At 47.6% G+C, this 22228-nt stretch overlaps 1 protein-coding gene across 2 annotated transcripts in view; it reads left to right on the top strand.

Annotated features, from left to right (window-relative positions):
- Positions 1–1356: 1356 nt before the first annotated feature.
- The window catches only part of LOC144172945 (uncharacterized), a 32145-nt gene continuing 11273 nt past the window's right edge, over positions 1357–22228 (top strand). The window contains exons 1-6 of one of the 2 annotated variants that reach the window (XM_077701539.1): positions 1357–1440; positions 4069–4320; positions 12991–13157; positions 13415–14139; positions 17922–18046; positions 21256–21409. In XM_077701539.1, coding sequence (XP_077557665.1) covers positions 1426–1440; positions 4069–4320; positions 12991–13157; positions 13415–14139; positions 17922–18046; positions 21256–21409 — 1438 coding nt within the window. In that variant the 5' untranslated portion in view covers positions 1357–1425. The remainder of the gene's footprint in view (positions 1441–4068; positions 4321–12990; positions 13158–13414; positions 14140–17921; positions 18047–21255; positions 21410–22228) is intronic. The other variant, XM_077701540.1, reaches the window with a different exon arrangement.

The raw sequence follows: 22228 nt of genomic DNA on the forward strand, positions 1-22228 counted from the left end.
CCGTCTGCGCGTGCCCAGGCGTTGCCTTTTTTGTGTGTGCATTTCGGAATCACAGCAAGTTGCACCCAATGAGAACTCGGAGCCGCAACAGACGCCAGACGCTCCGACGCTGGCTTCCTCGCTGTGTGGTACATTTAAAGCTCTCGCTTTAAAATAAGAAACAAAATCCGCAGTACATGTACAGGTCCGCGACCTGGAGCCTGCATACGTTGCTTCCCATAAACTCCCATAAGAAGTTGCTTCCCATACGAAGGCTGGGTAGCACGTACTGTTCTCGGCCAATTCTAGTGACCGCCGCCACATTTGCAGTGGAGCAGGGACTCGGGGAGGCTGACTTTGTATATTTCCAGACGAAGCACCCGAATGTTGTCCTCCGTGAGGAAGCTCCCGTAGATTGAGCTAGGCTTCGCCAAACCGACCAGACATCGAAGTCTACGCCGCTGCCCGCGTCAATTAAGTTCAGCTGCCGCTGCCGCAAGAGGCTGCAGTGCCGTTCCTGTTGATCTCAGGATTAGACACGATATAAAAGATAATCCAGTGTTGGTTAGCGTGGGCACTTTTAGTATCACGACACCAATTTAAACATCAAACTTTTGACAAAGTTCGTACAAAATTCCAGAACTCAGCTGTACCGTACACCTTTGCCCCATTTTTGCAAAGCTTCGTTTCAATTCATTTGTGCACATTCGTGTGCTTGCGCTACTAATAAGACAGACATTGAGCGAAGCACCAAATCAGGCGCCTCGCTAGCAGCGCGCCAGCCGAATGGGTTCACAAGAGACTAAATAAAAGCACCTTAATAAGTAATCCTTGTTTTACAGTCCTTGATAGAACGCGGGCAGCACAAGGACTATTTAGGACCAGAGGTCTCGCAGAAATTCACATAAAAGTCCACAGAGTAAAATCGAGCGCTAGATCGTGTCGCGGGCATGATAATCGGCGTCCGTAGTTGAAACCGAAACTGTCGTTAAGTCCCGTTGTAATTTTAAGAAACGACAATAGGTAAAGCAAACAAACGTGAACTGTTTAGTGGGAACTCGACTGCCGAGCGGAGGGGGTCGCTCTAATCGCATCACTCTAATTTGCCACTTGCGTCATTTCTAGAGCTGAGTAGGAACACTACATGTGATCATACAGAACTCTATAGTCGGGGAGGATATCCAATATATCCTTACACTGACTTTGGACTCCACAAGACGCAATTCGACATTCCTTCTTCTCGATAATTTTGGGACTGCGCGCATACTACCGCTGCTACCGCTGCTGCCGCCGCGGGTCCGCAACCACAAATCGAAGATCCCCACTACGCTCTCTGTATTACTCAACTACCTCCTGCATATTTTTTTTTTTTTTGAAGAGGGTGCTTGACGTCTCTATCAACAGGCGGCGTTGTTGGAGGTGAACGGAATATTCGACACGTGCGATATGGCAAGCGCCGAGGTGAGTGCGGGATCATTTCTGTTTTTGTTGGCAAAACGACAAACATCCGTGTGCTACGTGCTCCGTCATCTCCATTTTCTGTCTCATATTTAGCATGCGCCGCCTTGGAAGTGTTCAGTCCGTGTTTCTTGTTACTCGTAAGCAATCGAGCCGATAGCAGCTAGCGACGCGGGTTGGCACCGACCAGCGTTCCGAAGCTTAATCGCACCTCCATATCGGGGATTTTGAGATAAAAAGAAGCGAGGCAATTATTGCGAATGTTAGCGGTTAAGTTCAGGTTGGGGTGATAGCACGTTAGATGTTAAGCAGATCACAGCAATCTTTTTTGTTCTTTTATTTCGCTAATCGGTGGCAGCCGCGTAGCGCGCAAATTGTTAGGCCTATCTGCAGTTGCGTTGCGCTCGGTGATAATGTGGCGGCTGCAGCTGGAAATCGATAGTTAGAGGTGGGGTGGAGTGGTGGTAGGGATAAGATATGAAAGAAAGCGGACATTCTTCTGACTTCGCGTTGACGCGGTGAAAGGAAGCTTGATATGCCGCAGTTCGCGTTGTTTAGGAACTGCCGATACATCGCGGAACGCCCCCCGTATGGCTGTCATTCGCGTTGTCTTTCACTATTGGTTTTGAAGCGGTAAAAATATCAGTTTTTTTTTTTTGGACTCGTGATTTAATTTCATGGTTGTGACTATGATCAAGTTAACCCATACGGGCGTTATATGCGAACAAAACTCGCGCAGCTCCTGCATACTCGAACCGTTACTTTGTCAGAATAAAGGGCTCGGGCTGTACCGAAAAACCGACTTCGGTGCATTTTCGGTGGCTATTAAACGTGGACATTCTTTGCGCGTTTTTTTCCCTCATATGACGCAATGCCATGCCCAGGTGTTGCAAGAAACAGAAACGAATAACAAAAAATTCACGCTTCTCCACGAAGTGAATTATGACGAGTGGGCGAAGCACTGGGGGTCGTTCTCACCATAAATCATCCCTGCCATTGCCCACTCGCGCATGTAAATGAGTGACAACGCGTGTGTACAGTATATACAATTCCAATCCAATCATCGGGCATGCGTAACGCTGTCTGCTTTTTGGCTCTGGCATTTCGATGCGTTGTGGGCGGTTTCGCTGTACAATGCGGTATTTCTCTCTCCGAATATGTCCGCGCGATAAAGTGGCGCCCTTAAAGTGCTGTGTGGAATTGAATTCCCGGAGTACAGATTCCACTTACCCCGGCGCCTTTAGTGATAGCTGTTTGAGGTCTTTTGTTGTTAAGTGGCTAGTGAATTGCTGCGAGCAGTTTTGAGCGATTCTTCTATGGTCGAGGTTCTTCATAAAAGGGGGGAAAAAAAAAACTAAGCCCATGCTATCTTTGAAATCGTGTTTTATACTCGTCACTTGATTGTGTCACCATAGGGAACTATTTTTACCAAATTGGGGTTAGAATACATAGGCCATGATAAGGGAGAGTTTTACGGCCGAGTTATTACACGCTTTTTAACGGGAACAGTGCCGTGGCCGTGCATGATGTTTTCTGATCTGCCACACATTGTTAAATAATCGATTGTGTGGATCCAAGCTGCGAAATGCAGCTGCGTGGGACTTCACTAATTCACATGGAATACTGTAGCACGTCTACCAAGTGAGCGTTTCTCGTACTTACAGAGGACTTGCTTCATCTCGTTCCTGTGAAATTTACCTCATCACCCAAGAAATGTATCGCTCTCCTGCTCTGAAACAAGGAAGTTCTAGTATAACCTCCTTGCTCTGAAATAAACTCTTTAAAGTAGCTAGCGCCATCTGGTGCAAACAAGCTCAACTACAGTTCATTTCCTGCTGTTTTTATTTTACTCTAGAAGGGATATATTGCCGAAATAATCAAACCAAACCGCTAAGATCATTTGAGGGAATCTACATGTACAGGTTTTCGTACTTTAGCATGTCGATGTAGTTGGTGTTTAACGCTATGGTTCATGAATTTGTATTATGACCCACAGGAATGTGATAAGGTGACCCCCCACCCCTAAAGTGCTTGCAGTTCAAATTTTCAACGAACCGAATGTATTCTTGTGAGTTCCGACCATGAGCAGAGATGACTAAATTACGAGCAAACGTAGTCATTGCGGTAATGTTTTAAAGCTGCCCTTTGCCACAGCGCACAACTGGAGCCACTGAATAGAGAGTTTTAATCGGGCAGCTTTGGGGTGAGCTGGCTTTTCTTTTTGTGCATCCTTCTCTTTTTTAGTTAAACTCCACTGCATACATGACAAATATTCCGTTAACAAGCAGTGCGGTGTTTACACAATGTTTCACATATAGACTACAGACAGAAACATCGAAGCTTTTATTTTTAAAGCACCGAAATTTGTTAGTACTTGTGCGATCGCAGGTAATGTCGCTTATTTTCAGCCTGTAGGAAGCATAGTTCCGCGATGTTTCCATGGCCGTGTAGGTAGACGCGCAAAACCTGCTGCGCTTCTGATTTTTTGTGTGTGTGTGTGTGTGTGTGTGTTTGTGTGCGGTTAATGTTTAGGTTCTTGCTTTGGCTGCTGCTATTGCTGGTATGGTGTATCTGCTGGTTTCTCGGCCCACGCCACACAGCCCTGCTGGAGTTACCCCAATTTCTTTCCAGAATGATGAACCGCTGGTGGCTGGGCCCAACCGGCAGAAAGATGGGGCCACCCCTGATCTGGAGGGCGGCCACCTGGGTGACGGGTGGGAGGAGGAAGCTGGAGCAGAGCACGAGCTCCGCACAACACGGCGAGGCGAGCCAGGCTACAACGGCAGCACCATTGAAGGCGGCACCACTGGCCCCGAAGATGATGTGGAGGAGGAGGAGGAGGACAGCAGCGTGGAGGGGGAGCGCCAACAAGGGGATAGCGAGGTACGGGCTCGGCCCTAATGCAGTTTCTCTCCAACCTACAGCTGGACTAGAATCTGAGGTGGTGAGACGTCACGTGCCTCCCATTAAAGGGGCCGTGTGGGCAAAATGCAAGTTTGTTTTATTCGAAAGATTTCGTGTTTTACAGTGCCCCAAGCACTTGTCCACAAGCAAACGGTGCTTTATTCACTGAGAAATTGATCCATTTAGGTTGAAATTTTGATTCTCCCACCAAATAGTGTGTTTGCGGGACGGGACGTCCGCAATGAAGTCATAAGTACACATATTCAAACGAACTTTCACTGCATCATTCGGCTTTGCAGCCTTGCTTGCCATCAGTCTTCCTAGATGGTGTTACCGTACTCATCCATGGACCGTTGTCCGTCGTTGCTTTGTTTTTGACCATATTTACACCTGGCTTGTTTTTTTTTTACTGTAGAGAGTAATTGTATTGTGAAACATGGGATATGCTTGACAAACAGGGTCGCGTGAGACATCGCTTACGCCAAATGGCCACTGTCGTGTAAGACAACTCCAAAGCAGCGGATTGCCGTGCAGCTAAAACAACCATTGTGCGCCCAGTACCAACAACAGTGTGCATGGGTATTTATATGTTTACATGTATTTTGTAACTTTCATTGTTTACCCCCACCGCTTGAAGGAACAGCGCAAGGACGCGGACGAGAGAACGTAAAAAAGACAGTACAAGCGCCTTCCAAATGTATAGCCAACTAGCCCATTCATACTGCTATAAAAAGCATGTGCCCTACATTTAAACACAAATAGCTCGTTCGGCAAGCTTATAAGCCCTGCGTAATTTGCGTTTGGCTTTGCTGGCCTCAGCCGTTCGCACAGCTGGGCACATGACATCATAGGTTCTGTTGCGGGAAATGAGCTAGTGGGTTGCAAGGCCATTCCCTTTTTTCCTAATTATACAGCTTATTTGAGCGACGTGTGTGTTAAAAGTGGTGTCAGTATGGTTTTAACGAGGCAATCTTTCGAAGGAACCAAACTTGTGTTTTGTCTTTAACGGACGCAGCTTTCAGGTCCTGCAGGGTACATGGGCCAGGAGGGCAAATAGTTGCCGACGTGTATGGCCTTTGTTTTTGCTTTGGTCTAAGGCACTAAGGCAGATGTGGAGAGGGCTGTAAGACATTGTTCCGGAGGGCACTTGTTGCTTTTTTTTTTCACAGCAGAGATGTCCTAGGCTGTCCCTGACGACATTCTCTGCTGTTATCGTGTCACGCTCGCTCCAGAGCAGGTTTCCCCGCCCCACAAAAACTGGTTCCCAGTATAGAAAAATTTATTTTAAAAAATAAGAAATGACCCTGGGGCCTTCATATTGTGATGCAAGACGGCTTATGTTGTACCTGGAAAAATGTCTTCTCAGCAAAGCATTTGTGTTTCGAGGTGAAGCCTCCTTTCAGAAGGTCAGTGTTATACATACCCCAGCTACACTAGGGTCCGAATGTCATTTGAACCAAATGTCATTTGACTCAAATGGGGTGCTTTGAATGCCATTCAGAATCCACAGTGCTACACTACAATTTCGATGGCATTTGAAAGCTTTAGCATTCGCTCACCGTGCTGCATGGCGCTGCTGCTGTTGAGTTCTGTTTTTACTCAATAATGCAACAATCAAATTTAGCTGCAGTGTTTGTATTAAAATGATATGAAATTACCAATAACGTAAACTTTGACACGGTTTTTGCTTAATTTTGAATCGCAATCGTGGTTTTTTGTGCTGTCTGGCCACACTGGTTCGTTGCTTGCTCGCACTGGTGCCGAGAGTACGGAATTATTACATCTTGGTATCACGATTTAAGTGAACGAGGAGTAAACATAGTCCCACAATTAAGAATATTTTGCTCGTTTTAAGTACGCCAGTAATGTATTTGTTTATGCTGACTTTGAAACGCTGTGCGCGAGAGTGCTAGAAATGGCATTTGAAATGCCAAATGTCTCCCTCGGTGCTCATTTGGCTTGAATGCCATTTGAGCCGAAAACCTAGTGTAGCAGCACAACTTGGCATTTGAGTCAAATGACATTTGGTTCAAAATGCATTGGGACACTAGTGTAGCAGGCGTATAAGCTTGATTTCTGAAAGCTGGCTTTCCCACAATCTGTGTTGCGCAGTGAAGCATGCCCATCTACGGAGGGGGCATAATTGCAGAAAACAGCTCTACCTGTTGTGTTATCGAACGTGTCTCAAGACAGATGTTACGGCAATTAGTCCCTAAGACGACTCTACCATTTCGCTCAGTTTCATTTACTGGTTGTAATTAGTTCACAGTGAAGTTGTAAACGTCACAGAATTACCCTCTGGTGACAGTACATGGCTGTCCACGGAGGGAATGGGGTAATAGAAAACGGCCGTTTTCTTTAACCAAAGAAAACTTGTTTTATTAAAGCTTTATGCAAACAAATTATGTGTGAATCAGCTGCTAAAACAGCATTACACACAAGAACGAAGCCGAAGCTAAGCGGAATCTTTGTACAGGCAGCCCATCACTCTGTTGTTTCAGCAGATTTCACGCTGGCTGGATTTGTGGCTAATCTTTTTTCTTACAGTGAAATCTTTGCGTGGGAGATCATTGCAGAATTTCAGTTTTCAGCGGTACGGATGCTATATGGCAACCGGGTCCTGCTCTGAAATGTGGCTGCTGTAGCGAGAGAAAGGTTGCCATAGCAACGAGTATTGTTTACACTGTTAAATGCTGCATTTCGGCTACCTTAGCAGCAGCAACCGGGGCCCTCCACATGATGGCACAGGGCAAGCTTTTAGTGCTGTGGCGAAACAGGGTGCGCCCATATTGTGACAGTTTGCGTCTTTCCTGTGACGAATAAGAGTGCGGCAAGGCAGTTTCAACAACAAAAATATAGGCACAGATGAATGTGCATGTAATTAGTGCATCAGTGAGCTGCCTGCAATGCGAATGCACTGAATAAGCTGCAGTAGCGTAGAAATTTTGGCTTTTTGGAACATAACTTTCAAACGTGTAGCGCAGAAGACGAGAGACACGGGCAAGTACAGTGGAACACGGATATATCGAACTCCAAGGGGATCGCGCAATAGTTCGATACAGTGTAGACCGCTTATAACGTATGCCGCGGGAGCCGCAAAAATCCGCACTATAAGCGGTACCGCACTATACGCCTCGAGCTTCGCGATCGCTGCGCCGCCTGCCGCCGCTTCTCCGCGGCGTTGACGGGATTTGCGCTGCGTGGCTGATAGGGGCTCGTGCAGTGTTTGGGCTCTGTTTCGCTTCTTTTCGCCTTTCCGCGGCCTAAAAAAAACTTGTTATGGTGACATCTATAGGCAAAGAGTACGTTTAGGTCACTTAAAAAGCAGCTGCGTCTTCGTAGAGTACGCGATCGCCTCCAAGAGCTACCCGGGGACGCGGTTCTGCGCGCTTCGTCGCCGCTCTTCCGTGCGTCGGCGGCGGCAGCAACATATCACCCATGTCACCTCCAAAACATCAGGCACAAATGAACTCTACTGTCGCCTCGTTTAGATTTTATGCTGGCACAATGAGAGGTTGGCTTCATTTTGCAGCGTGGACAACGAATGCGGCTTCGTTTAGAATATATACGTCGCAGAAAAATATGTTTCGGGGATGTGATTACCCATCCTTGGACAATAACTTATGCCTTTTATAAGAATATAAACCATGCGAAAATGTTAAGTATATTCCAAGCCTGTGCATCGTTAAATATGTGCCCACACACGCAATATAGCAAGAACCAAGGCAAGTTAATGAAACCACGAAAAAATAAATGCTGTGCAAGTGCGGAATTAAGAAACATAATAAATAGCTCTAACGGAAATGAAAAAAAAAAAAGAAACAGTGCAGCTTCTGACATGCTAAATACGTTCGTAGAAACTTAAGCCAGGTAGGGTTCACTAGACCAACTATACGCGAAATGCACTGCTATTTCGCGAGACATCGGTGGGGGGGGGAAGGGGAGGGGGACGCTGTGTACAAATGCGGAGCGGAATCCAGCAATGAATATTTTAGTAATCCCACACGCAAATCTCGCGTTCACTTTCCTTTCGTTTTTCTACTTCAGCGAAGAGCTGATCGTACGGCGCACGCATTTTTGGAAGTATACAGGGCAGGCTGGTCAACAAGCGCTGAAAGGTGTCGTTGGAAGAGTGTGGTACGTGATAAGGCCCTCTGATTTCAGTTTCTTTTTCATTCTGCAGGCTTCCTGTGCCATATGATGATATTTTGAAGAAGCATTTAGTCGCGGACACGGAATATATTCTAAGCCAGTCTCCGCGCTGCTAGCAGAGGATATATGTAGCAGATGAATGTTTGCGGGCGCTCACTTCACGACAAGACGACTCTGTCGTGTGCTGATCCCCGAGTATTATTATGCATTGTCCATCGTACTTTTGTTGAATATTCCTGAAATTAACGCAGACTGGCTTGTAAATGGTGGTGATCAATATCAGAGGTATACTATTAGCAAACGTAACGTAACTGGCGTGCTGTCAGGTATGAGTGCTCCGCTGATTATGTAAGCGCACAAAACCGATTTAAATCGTAGTGTATAGCCGTAGCATGAACACCTGAGTAACCGGTGGTTACGGAGACATGGGTAGTAAATTCAGGACAGTGTAACTACAATCGGCTCCATCATACGCCGGTTCCGCGACGCTGGCCTGTGACACACACCTGGCGCTTATACAGACCGAATATACCACACTTAGATCGCGTCAGAAACATTTACACTGTCGTAAACATACCCCATTTGCGAACACAATGACTGCTCAACATAAACATGGATTTCAAACGCCCGCAAACGGTAAATCTCAGTCGTGAAGGGGCCGCAAAAGCAGCGGCGGCACTGGGGAGCGGGGCGCGGACTCCCGCGGCTGCTTTCAAAACGGGCCGCTAGGGGGATTTCAGTGGCGCCCCTACAGGCCGCGCTCGAGGCGTATAACCAAAACACGCGCGAATACAACTACATCGCCACCTAGCTCTCAAGTCAACGTATATTTATCATCACTGAAACGCACAGCACTTAAAAACGAAGGCACGGTCTATATTCCGTATTGTTTTTAACATCAGCCGCTGCTGCAGGGCAAAAGCGCAGTCTCACAAACGGCGAGCGCGGCTTTAACTTCCGTTGTGTGTGTTTTGAAAGACCATGGCTGCGTTTTTAGCGTCTATGAACACATTCCACAGAACGTGATAAGAACGCCAGCGGGATTTTTTTTTTACCCCACCTTGTGTTCACGATGCCGAAGGCGGCTGCTTATCAGCGCAACGTACTGGTGGTGGAAATCTTCGGCTTCGCGCGGCTCGAATGTTCGGAAAGGGAAAGAGCGGTGGCTTATCTGCAACAACGTTCTAAAGCGTGAACCGCGTGGTAGATTTGGTATCGCGAAAACGTGCAGTGCACGCCAGCACGGATACAACTAGCGTGGTGTGGGCGGCGCGGTAAGAGGCGACAGCTTCTAACCGCTCGCTGAAATGCCACACGGTGCGCAAGAGAAGATGCTCATGCAAGAAAAGAGCTAATAATGTGGGCGAAAGCGCCCATCAAAAAATACCGCGGTGGTAAGCCTAAACATCTCTGGCGCGGCTAGCCGGCTCGGAGCGCTTCGAATCTACCACCATTAGGCACGCGTCTCCCCATTGGTGCAAGTCGTCAGGCTCCTCCCACTGCCACGCGAAGAAGCCACCGCGAGCGCGAAATCGTCGATACAAGCACGGGAAAAAAAAAAAAAAAAAAAAAAAAAAAAAAACGCGCAACGCCGATGTGCACGATTCGTGCGCGAAAACGGGCCATGCGGTTCACGATTATTAAAATCAACTTGCTGCGCGCGCATGGGGAGTCTGTCGCTATCTTCCGAGGTGCATCAAGCAAGGTCAGTTGTGGTTATCAGGTACGCACGAACTAAAGGGTGCCTATTTTTTTTTTTTTTCTTTGGGTGGTCTACGTTAGAGGAGGGCAAGGGGCGCACGCTGCGTCAGATGGCCGATTTCATCCTTTCTTTTTTCTTTTGCTACCCTAAAACGATGCCTCAGCTGCGCCGGTCGATCGGCAGACCCGCCGAAAAACCGCACTATAAACGGTATTGTGCTTCGGCCAACCGCTTCTTAAGTGGTATGCTTATGCATTGAGTTCTATGGGAGGCAAACCGGTGGTCGCAAAAACCCGCGTTATATCCGGTCCCGCACTATAAGCGGTTACGTTATAAATGGTCTACACTGTATATGAAAAATTCGATATAAAAAATATGGGCTCTGAGACCTCACCTATGGCGGACGATCACTTACCGATCGTTGCATTTAAGAATGACAACTAATTTTGCACTCACGACGCAACAGGACGCTTTATTTCCATGAAAAAAAAATCGCTGATATTGGCCTGCTTCTTCGTCCTGGAAATGAAATTAAAGACGCTGGTCTCGATCTTCTTGAAGCTGCACAACTAGAAAATTCCAGCAGTGCGCTGCGCCTTCGCACACCATGCACAACACGCACGCAAAAGAAGAACAGTCCGCACGTACCACAAGAACTTTGAAGGTAACCATTCCAAGGCTCTCTGAACGGACTCCAACAAAGTGCTCGCGATGGTCATCTCCGAAAGGTGCAGGACAACTCGCCAAACAGCAGCAACAGCAGCAAAATGCAAGAGGAGGAGGCCGCCAGCGCCTTCGTTCCCTCTTCCCTTTCCCGAGACGACATCGGGGGAAGACAGACCCAGAGAGAGAGAGAGAGAAAGAGAGAAAAAACTCTTTTTCGGCAAGCCGGGCAACGTACGCAGCCGCAAAAAAAAGAAAAAGAAGAAAAGAAAAGGACGTGCGCAGGGGGCATCCCTACCTCGCACTGTCACATTTTCCGAGCGTTCGGGCTTGTGTGACTAGAGAGATTTAGCATACCGGGCTCCGTCCGCTAACGCTACTGCGGCCAGTAGCGGGCCCCAACTGGGCAAGCGCAAATTCGTTCCGTAGGCGGGATTAGTTCCGCGAGCCAGTCTTCGCCATGCCCGCGCATTCCTCCACATCCTCCTCAACCTCAATCGGGGGTGCACGACCGCCGAAGAGCACCTTCCCACTTGCGCGGCGTTCGATATACCCAATGTCGGGAAAAATACGGTTCGATATAAACGTATGAATTCCTATACTTTTACACAGAATTTTCAAGGGGATAATTTATGAGTTCGATATAGACAATAATTCGATATACCCGTGTTCGATATATCCGTGTTCGACTGTAGACACACACGGCGCTAATAAGCTGGCATCAGTGAGTGAGAAAATGTAGTAGCTACGCATACCATCACCATAAGTGCACTTAACAGCATAGATGGGTGACCAAATGCAATGATAACTTTTTTCCCCTCACCAGAATGGCCTGGAGAAGCGTCAATGGGTGAGCAAATTCAAGAGTGCCACTTCCAGTCACAGGAGTATGTGCGTAGAAAAGCTGTCCCAAAAGCGTAAATCTATTTCTCCGCGACGCAGAAATGCAGTGGTGACTCGTGAACGTTCAGAGTAAAAGCGAGGATTCCAAATAAGCCATGGAGGGGGGATAGAAAGTTGGGTTGTACTCTGCACAGATGAACTTGGGCATGGAGCCAAGGGTTTTTGCCATGTTCAACATCTATGAGAAGCAGAGTAGGGTTGACACCTTTCCAGTTTTTGACTTGCCCAACTGGATTTTTAGGCAGCGGGCTGGTTGCCGGTCCGTTATTAAAACCGGCCATCATTGGCCAGTTTTTTGGCCATCGTGCTGTGATTATTTATTTGTTTGGCATTTTACAAGCGTTAATTTAGCAACTATTATGATAAATAGGTGTTGGCAAGCTGCACAAAGACACGCGAACAGAAAAATATGTGGGCGAGCACGGGCGAGATGCAAAAAAGAACTTTTGATGGACGAAGTATGTGCGGTTTCTTTTCAGGGCAGTACATTGAGAGCAATAACCAAAATTTCAGTAGCTTTCAGTACAAATGTTATGTTGATTCCTCTCTAGGAAAACGCTACATGCATATGGGATTGCATGTCATAAAACATGGATTCTTTTTTTTTTTCACCGCAAATTCAACCTTCTAAATACCACGCCCCCCCCCCCCCCCCCCCCCGGCCCCCCTTCCTCAAAGGGCTGTTTTTTTTTTCTTTTTTTGCGGGGAAAGGTGGCAATTCTAGAGCAGAGGTCTTTGTAAAGAAAAATTTATAATTTTCTGTTTGTGCCGCTTTCTTGAACAGTGAATTTGAGTAAATGGTGCTTAGAAAAAGAATCGTAGATGAGGTCCGACCTGGAGGTGAATGGCGGGGATGGCATTAGGTATCTCCACAGACTGATGTTTAATCGGATCCCAGTGCAGATGAGGGAAGGAGGGCGGGAAGGGGGGGGGGGGGGGGGCTGTCGAATGAGGTGGCAGGCAGGTTAACATTTGGTCATGAATTGCAAAAGTTGTTGTGCAGAACCTATATGAACTCGTGGAGGGTGTTTGACGTTCCTCATGATTGCATAAGGACGTTAGTGAAGAGGTGGCAAGTTTTGTGAGGCAGCAGTGGGAGCGGGTTGTTTCGCGCACCCCAGCTGTGTGGGGGGCATCCAGTTGGGTCGCACGTTTACTGGGCAGTCGGTATTGGTTTGGAGGCGTTGCATGCCGTTCATAACTCTTGTGCATCCTTTTTTATCTTCCAGGAAGGAGATGACGCATCTGGCATTGCCGATGAAGAGCTGGATGGTGATGAAGACTGCCACAACCCCCAGTACATCCCCAGAAAGGGTGAATTTTACCAGCACGATGATCGGGTGGTAGGTGATGGAGAGTCCTCGGAAGTTCGGGCGGAAAAGAAAGAAGACAACAAGTGAGTTTTGTGCCGGTACATGTCATTGCTGCTTTTTTTTTTCTATGCGTGAGGGTAAGGGATTAGCCAGGCTGGTTACGGGGTGAAAAGGTTGACCAGGGTTAGCGCAAGATGTTGTCTTGGTAAATGTTACAGGCTGAAGGAAGATTGTCTGGGAATGAAGGAATGATGGGTTTGGTTCGTGTTTTACGTATGTGGGCATTTTTCAGTGGCCCCTAATATTGTTGTGGTGAGCATGCCTCATACTTGCTTGGCAGGAGCTGTCAAAAGACCCGGACGCAGCTACGGCAGGGTGGTGGTGCGTGGACCCACGACTTGTTCATCGCGGAGGAGCAAAGTCCAAAGACAAAGGAGGAGCTTGTCGAGGTCTACGGCTATGACATTCGGTCGGGAACGATGCCGCCGCATGCTCGGGGGCGACAGCGTTACAGCCGTGGGCCCAACAGGTACCAGCGCAACTGGGAGGACGAGAACGCCACCTCAGCCCGGCTGGGCTTTGGACGAGGTGGGGGTGGTCCCTCTTTCCGGGATGAGGACTTCCCTGACCTGAAGGCCAAGCCTTCCAGCTCGGAGGGTGCCGCGAACCAAGGCTGGTTCAGAAGGGAGCTCCCAGCCGATGAGCCCTTCAAGGTCTCCGAGCGCTGCACTTCGCCACTGCGGGATTGGGAGCATGCAGACAGGAGCTTGGGACGGAGCCGCCGGGGCTGGGGAAAGCATCCTCAGGCTCCGAGGAGGGCTTCGGGTGGGTCGCCCAAGCCATCGGAGGATGAGCTTGCGCAGGAGGTTGCTCTGCTGAGTGTCAGTGGTGGAAGCAAGGCTGTACCGCAGTCTCCCTTGAAGACAAGTGAACCCCTGCTCTACGGAGCAGCAAGCAAAGCTGGAGCTGGAGACCACGTTCCGACTGAACGAGAGGGAAGCGTCCACGGGGCCGAGGTGTCCGACAAGCTCGCCTATGACTACGTTAGGGCGGACGTTCAGGAAGGTAGGCAAGAGATTCAGTTTAGGATTTCTCGAGGAAAAGGGATCCGTGCATAAAAATGCTTTTCTTTTTTTCCTTCGTGTTGTGAAAACGGCAAGAGATCTGCCATATCGGGGCTGTGTGGACCGAGTGAAGGGTGGGGTGTCCACGGTATTTTGTGACGGGATTTGGGTTTAGCATTGCAGCTTAGCATTCTTTGCAACCGAATGTTAGAGAAAAAAATTAGGGTAACTAAATTTCTTGCAGCATAACAGCGTTATGTGGTTCGAAAATTGCCGCTTATTTTAAAGTGGGGATTTGTGATTATTTACAGTAATGAGTGAGGTGAAATTGGGCTGTTTTGGTATTCACCTGTGGGTTTGTGTTCCAGGATAGTCAGTCGTGATGCTTACATCATGAACGTACTTCACGTACTTATGGGCGTGCTCCAGGTGGAAGAAAAAGAACGGAGGCAGAAAGGTGCATCGTATATGAGCTCCTTCATACCTGTCTTGCTCGAGCCTTATTTGCTAATGTAGGTGCATTGCGCAATGTATCCCCCCTGAATGATTTTCTTTCAGGGGGCTGACAGAGCTCTCTTTAGTACTGCCGATGTTTGTCCGCAATGCCAAACTGGGGCTGCTGCCTTATGATGAGCTAATGTCTTGTTCTCCTGCTCACTTCAGCACAGGCAGCGCCAGAATCCACATAAAGTGGGAGTGAAGAATGTGTAAAGTGTAGCGAAAAACAGAGAAAGAAATATTCCTTGAACAGAGCGCAGTTCACGGGCAAATCGCCATGCAAGATGGCTGTATTCATTGATGCCTGCACTTCCACTGTTGCTTTTCGCCAGCCTACAGTTTGTGTTTTGTTACTGACCACTGCATAGAAGAAGGAGCAACATTTTTGTGTATTTTTAGCTATATACTTGCGTACGTACTAATCTTCCTACAAGCGCACATTTTTATACATATTCAATAGCGTGGAGAAAATGAAATTTGCCTCACGTTTTCACAACTTCCGTGCGACCTAACTTATTGCTCTCTAATGAGAAACTAGGGATGCGTACTTGTATGATTTATTATTGCAAATGGTGTGGGCTGACACCACATCTTTTATTTTTGTTTCGGCACTGCACGTGTCTGTGTCCATGTTGAAAAAATACCGTATTTACTCTAACCTAACGCGCGCCCCTTTCCGGAAAAATAGGTCCCAAAATCACATGTCTGTTACAATCGAGTACGACTGAAAACTGCGGCACCATATCGGCATCGACATTTCAAGATGACTGCTTGACTATTGAACACGTAGCTAGCGCTTCGTAGTTGGCGCAAGTTTGCCTTTGCTGTCTGGGTAGTCTTTTCTTGCGTTCCTGTGTTCTTTCCCACTGCAAAGACACGGCAGGTTCACCACGATGCTGTGTTTAAGAAGAAAGTAATCTTGTGCACGGAAAGTCGTGTAAATAGGGCTGCGTCACATACGTTCAGTGTTCCAGACCACGGAGCAAGATATAAAGAGGAGCGCCGACTGTGTCCCAGAAAAATTCTTTTGCTCGGGCCGATAATGTCCACGCGCCGCCGGCCGCCCAGCTTTCCCTTTGCTCTCTTCCTCCTTCGTTTGCCCTCTCGTCGCTGTGCCTCTGTACATGGCTCTTCCCTTCTTCGCTCTCCCCAGAGGCGTGGTTTCTTTCGCAACGACGCCTGTCGTATGCCAGTCCTACTATGCAGGAGGAATGCCTGCACGCGCGGAATTTAAACACCTGTGCGCAGCCGGAATAGACGGCGCAGATAATCGCACGCCACCGCATACATGGCGATCGCTTATTCCCTATCCGGGGGGCGTTTATTCTGACATTATGAAGACCCGCTAAAAATATTGTACTAACCCAGGAGATGTAAGACACAACTGAACGACGACGACTTTAGAATCGCCAAAGAATGAGCAAGACTAATATGAAACGCCACAACATGCAGTCTAGCGTGATTCTGCTTACGACAAGCCGATGCAGCGCAAAAATTACCCTCTGTTCTTGGCCCGCTCTCCGGCCGCCTGCGTAATTATTTATGCCCCTTCTGCGAACGAACAAGGCTTACAAGGCTCGCCCGGAGTCTCCATCGGCAAACGGCAATGAGACACACATTTCTGTGCCAATGACTGAATTGGACGGCTGCCCTGTTTTATTAAGTGTACAAAAACACTGTCATCTTGATAAGGCACCCAAGAATATCAAACGCAACCTTCATTGTAACCCATACCGCAACTTACCGCCCGATGTTCACTGTCGCTCTACGGTCGTGTTATCTCGTCGATAACACCGTGGATTCCAAATGAAATGCTGCGTTTTGTATGGCTGCAATTTTCGGCCTACAAGGGTTCCCGGCGTTTTTTTTTTCTTTCTTTAAGCGGCTGACCAGCAAAACATCCGGCTCGTCAAACCTTTTCTTTTAGCGAGTCATCACCACAGAGATATAGGGTCCGGACGAATTCAAATATTGTGAAATGAAGGCTTGTGAAAAGACCGCACTGTCAGGGCCTCGATCTTGAGCAGATTGCTACGTCGCGGGCAGTCGCGGGTGATGTTATCGCGTTTCTGTTATTTTCTGATGAGCGTGTGAGTGCCGGTCCGTGTTCTAGGCACACTCTGTTTTGGACGTAAGTTGGAGAATGGCGAGAAAGCTGAGGCAACTTTTATAATCGCTAGTGATCAGAACCAGTTGCTCCTTTCGCCTTTTGTAAAACCTGTTAAAACACACCCGAATTGGTGTTCACAAATTTACAAAACGGAGTCACATTTTCGGCAAGCACTGCGCAAAAGGTAGTGTTTGTATAGCAGCCATATGTCTATATGTGCGCTCTACATTTTGTTTTCCCGCCATGCAAACCAGTCCTTAACGTATCTTTGCCGTGCCGTACGACCACTCAATTCCTTCGGGTTGGGGTTACCCAGAAGGTGCTGTCGAACAATCAAGCCGTGCGAAGGAGGAGCGCAATGAACGCGAAGCGGCGCCAACGCAGGCCCAAAGCACTCCGTGCACAAAACTACCGTCGCCGAAGCAGACGACACAAGCCGACGGAATGCGTTCCGCCAACGCGCCCGCCGGTGCACGGGGAACGCCGGCCGCTTGACCATTCGCTGCGCCATCTACATTGTGCTCCGCGAGTGGTGGACATTAAGAGCCCGCAGGAGAGAGCGAAGTCGGCGCTCCTGTTTATCTTGCTCCGTGTTCCAGACACTTGCGTGCGGGACTGGTGCAAACAGAAAGAGAAAATTTTAGCAAGCAAGGTGGCACGGAAAGGGTTCAGCGGACCAAAGAGGGGGCGATATCCCCAAATAGAAGACCCGCTGGTGGAGTACGTGCAGCAGCAGCGAGCGGCTCAGAGACCCGCAACAACAGAACTGCCGGGGTGGCGCTTCCCCGGACCATCATCTTGGCGACTGTCTTGCCAGCTATAACCGGCACATTTCATTTCATGCTGCCACCTTTGAATAAACCTTGTGTGTTCCAAGTGAGAAAAAGTTCCATTTTTGTACTAAATAATGAAAGTCTAGTGCGCGCTACAATCGAGTACATAGCGTCTTTTTCTTCGGACCGCGAAAAACGGGTGCGCATTACAATCGAGGGTTCGTTAGATTCGAGTAAATAGGGTATATGCGAGCAACTGAACTTGCACTAGTGCAAAGCCAGTTAGCCGATCACCAGAAAACCTTCTGGTGCCATTGTTCACTTAGTTTAAGGCCTGTGGTACAAGGTGTGGGTTTGGTAAATTGTAGTCCTGATATTTTTCTGCTGCTTCTTTATGTTCAGGAGGTGATGGAGCTGATCCAAAAATCACGACCGTTTTTGCAGCCAGCACTTGGCCACAGGGCAGCACCGAGACAACGGCCAGGCCCAAGCGGTACTCGTCGCTGCGTCAGCGGCCAATTATACAGGTGTGTGTCCCGATTTTCGGTGATTACATTGGTTGCGTTTCTTTGTTCGCTGCACGCAAGAATGGATTGGTTGCAGTACGTTGGTCACTCCTAACTTCTGAGGACTTCCTGAGGACTTCCAGTTCAATCTTGATGAAGCAAAGTCGTAAAAAACGTCCCTTCGCTTTGCTATGCCAAATCATTGTTGCATTGCAAATCTGCACCTAGCACATCACCAGTTGTAAGGACTCGTTAAGAACGCCCTTTATTTTATCAATGTGATCTGCGACTTTGTCCCAGACGAAAATTTGAAGTGGGACCACTTTGAAGTGGGTTATCGAACGGAGACCACTTTGCAAATGGAACCACTTTGGAGGTGGAACCGCCTGGTATTGGCACACTGCAGGCCTTTGGTGGCAAGAAAAACGCGTTTTTGCTTACACTTTGACACAATTTATTTTAGGCACCCGATTAGAAATAACAAATTCGTGCTTTTTAACAGTTCCTGAATTTTCTGGGAAAAGAGATCAACGCAATCTGAAGGGCAAGTTGGTCTGAAACGGTTAGGAGGAAATGCACTAACAGCAGGCCAGATAGAAAAAAAAAGCACACCAGACATTGCAGTTTATCCCGTTGTTAATGCATTTCCGCATTTCCTTCTAATCATATAGTGAAGATGGTGTCTGGTTCTTGCTGGTCAGCGGGTCACTGTCCCTAAAAAAAGAAAAATGAAAGCATCATCAGGCACATGTTTGTATGCAAAAAAAGGATGCTGCTTAGCAATGCTTGCAGCCACTCTTTCGTGGCTGAGCTGCTTACTAGTTTGTTAGAGGCAGCAAGTACTGTAAAGCAAGCACAGTCAATGCCTCACAGTTAATGCACAGTAGGCGTATGACCTTCAAGGAGCCATGAAGACGAAATACATGTTGGGTTTATCAGAAAGACTGCTTAGTCTCGATAACAATGATACCAATATCATTGCAATCTTTGAACAAATAACGGAGATATTAAAGAAAACGTGTGAAGCAGTCACGACACCCTAGCCAATTTCCGTCAACTTTTCTATAACGTCACGGAACCTTGTTTGTGCGATTGGCGGCCGCCTAACTGACCTGTCGCGACGACACATGACTGGATGTCTGTAATGTGGGGCCTCTAGTTCCATTTGACCGCATCACTTGAATGCTAACGTGCAGTCAACGCACTGAAAATTATGTTTTATTGATAGCCCGTATGACGTCATTCTTGCTCATGTCACTGTGGCGCAAAATTTGAAAGTTTTCAAGTACTTTCTGCTTTTTTTTTTTTTTTCGTTAAAAAAAGAACAGCTTTTGTGGCTGTAATGGAGCTGAGTGAGATACTGAATCCTAGTTCTTTCAAATAAAACGAAGTTGTATTTTCTCTTCATGGCTCCTTTAAAGTCCTGAACCGCTGTCAATCAGCGCAGATGAGCGGTGCTATCGTGAGTGTGTCCATGGTTGCAACTCGCTCCTCCTGGTTAATTTTAATGAACATACTGCATCAGCACTACGGCAGCAACATTATGGCCCTCTGAATTTTTTTTTTTCTGTCATGCTAGATAGCACTTCAGATGTCTTCGAGGGGATTGTACGACATGAGATTCCTCATAGGGAACTTGGAGGAAAAATGAGCTAAAAATGGTAGTTTTTCCTCTAAACATTTTCAAAAGTTATTTCCACAGTACAAAAGACGACAATCGGAAATTTTTATACAGTGTTGACCACTTGCAACGTATGTCACGGGAGCTGCGAAAATCTGCACTATAAGCGGTACTGCACAATAAACAAGACGTGCGAATGAAACCACATCGCAACCTGCCTTGCAAGCTTTTTTTCATAATTCAGGCAAAGGCCTCTTAAAAACACAGGTGTGATCTTTAATTCGTTGCTTGTTTTTTTTTCTTTCTTTCTCCCATCTGTAAAATGATGCCCCAGCTGTGCCGGTAGATCAGATTGATTGTCAAAAAACCGCTCAAGAAATGGTGTTGTGCCCTGGGCAACCACGTATTAAGTGGTACGCTTATACATTGATTTCTGTGGGAGGTGCACCGGGGGCCAGGAAAACTCGAGTTATATCTGGCCCCGCACTGTAAGCGGTGACGTTATATATACATATCGAGTTCAGACGTCTAGTAATACGAACAAATTCGATCAACATTGGCCAGTTTGTGGTAGGTGGCTAAACATACCAATGTAACTCAAATTCCGATTGTAGTGAATGTGCACCTCGGGGATGGAAATGGGAGAGCGAAGGGGGGGGGGGGGGCGTGACGACTGCCGCCTCGCTTTGCACAACTTTTGCCGTGGCTCTACATTTGTGCGTAAAGCCCAGTCGGAGATTACAAAAATAATAATTTCGGCTTTCACATGCTAGTAAAAATGCCTTGCAATTGCTTAGTTTTTCAATTCGATATGCTTTGCGCTCCATGTTATCTATGCATAGAGCCTAAGAATTTAAAAATGGTTTGTAAAAAGGTAGTGCACTTATGAAAACCGATTAGAAAGTGTACTTTTCCCCCCTTGAGTTGCCAAAAATTTGTTTTAGGCTCCTAAGGTGACGTGTTCTTCTGCTCCAAATCAAGGTTCTTATGCTCCAAAATCGAGATTTTGCTGCTGCAAAAACTGCTGCCAAATCTGTTTATGCTGTCTCACCTCTATAGGTCACTATGAACTCTTAAGCGGTCCCCCAGTTGCATGCAAAGCACTACACTGTGTGTGAGAGCGTATATTTTCTGTCCCTACAGTTGGTGTGGTCGTCCCAGAAAATATTGCATAAATGTTGTTTTATGTAAACAAAGCTATCGCGGTTAATGTGCACGGGTATTTCTTTCTGCCCATACTTTGTTCAAGGCTGAGTTTTAGGTGTCTTGACGGCCTTGGCTGATGCAGCTGTCTGCAATACCTGCAGTGGTTGGCCACTCAGAAAAAGGGGGGAGGGGCTGCAGGGCCGTAGCTGGAATTTTTTTCCGGAGGCGTTATGAGTTATTGGTCCCAGACTTTTCAGGAAAGGAACACTGCGTCTTTTAAGAAATTGGCTTACGTGCTGCCTGGCAAAAAATTTTGTAAGGGGTTCACCCCCTCCCCTTCCCCGGGCTATATCCCTGGGGGGGGGGGGGGGCCTGAAGGGGACTTTTTTTTTTTTTGGCAAACTGTTTTGGGCAAGTGTCGCTGTGTGTCGTTGAGCAAGCAAGTGCGTTTTGTCATGCCCAGGCTGCCTCGGACACCCAGGATCCCGGTGTGGTTGCACCCCAGACGCCCAGCCGCACACAGGCACCCCCGGCCGGTAGTCCCAGTCCTGCACAGCCGGTTCCGTTGACACCAGCACACTTCCAAAGACCCCCTTCGCCGCATCCGGCTGGCCGCAGTGAGACCCTTTGTGCTACCTCGCCACTGGCCTTGTGTGGCTGTAGGGTTGCCACCTGCCCGGTTTTGGACCAGCCCGACCGTTTTTTTAATCAGCGAGTCGGTTGCCGGTCTATACTTGAAACCGACCGTCATTGGCCATTTTTTTGGCCCTCGTGCCGTGATTATGTCTGTTTTGGCATTTTATAAGCATCAATACAACTAAGACGACAAACATGTGTCGACAAGCTGTGCAAAGGCACGCGAGCAGAGAAAATACACGGGCGCACGCGCTGCCTGAGATCGAGGGGGACCTAAGGGAGGAACAAAACGAAATGCGACCGCCGCGGCCAGCAATTGCGGTTATTTTGCAGTGAAGCACATACAAAGCAACAACCAAGCTGTCAATCACTTTCAGTTTAAACATTCTATGTACCATGCCCCCCCCCCCCCCCGAGCTTTTTTTTTTTTTTTTTTTTTTTTGATTGGGGGGGGGGGGGGGGGGAGGTGGCAACCCTATGTGGCTGCAGAAACTAAGCAGTGTAGAACGAATACGTCAAAAAGCAGGCCTGGAACGGTGTGGTGGTTGGATTTTTGTTCTACCCTTTTTTTGTAGCAGTGAATAAATTAAACCATTAACTACCATTTCACGTCGTCAAAAAATGCGGGGCTACCATACAGGGGAGTGGATAACTAATTTTTATTTACTGTTTTACCATACTGTGGAATCTCGGTGATACAATTCTTGGTGATACGTATTTCGTAATGATACGAATTTCTGAGGAGTACCGGCAAAATTGCATTGTTTGCAATGGGCAAAATTTTGGCTATTACGAATGGA

The sequence above is a fragment of the Haemaphysalis longicornis genome, unplaced genomic scaffold (genome assembly GCF_048455015.1).
Source record: "Haemaphysalis longicornis isolate Haplotype H1 unplaced genomic scaffold, Haemaphysalis longicornis Haplotype H1 scaffold_278, whole genome shotgun sequence".
Lineage (NCBI taxonomy): Eukaryota > Metazoa > Arthropoda > Arachnida > Ixodida > Ixodidae > Haemaphysalis > Haemaphysalis longicornis.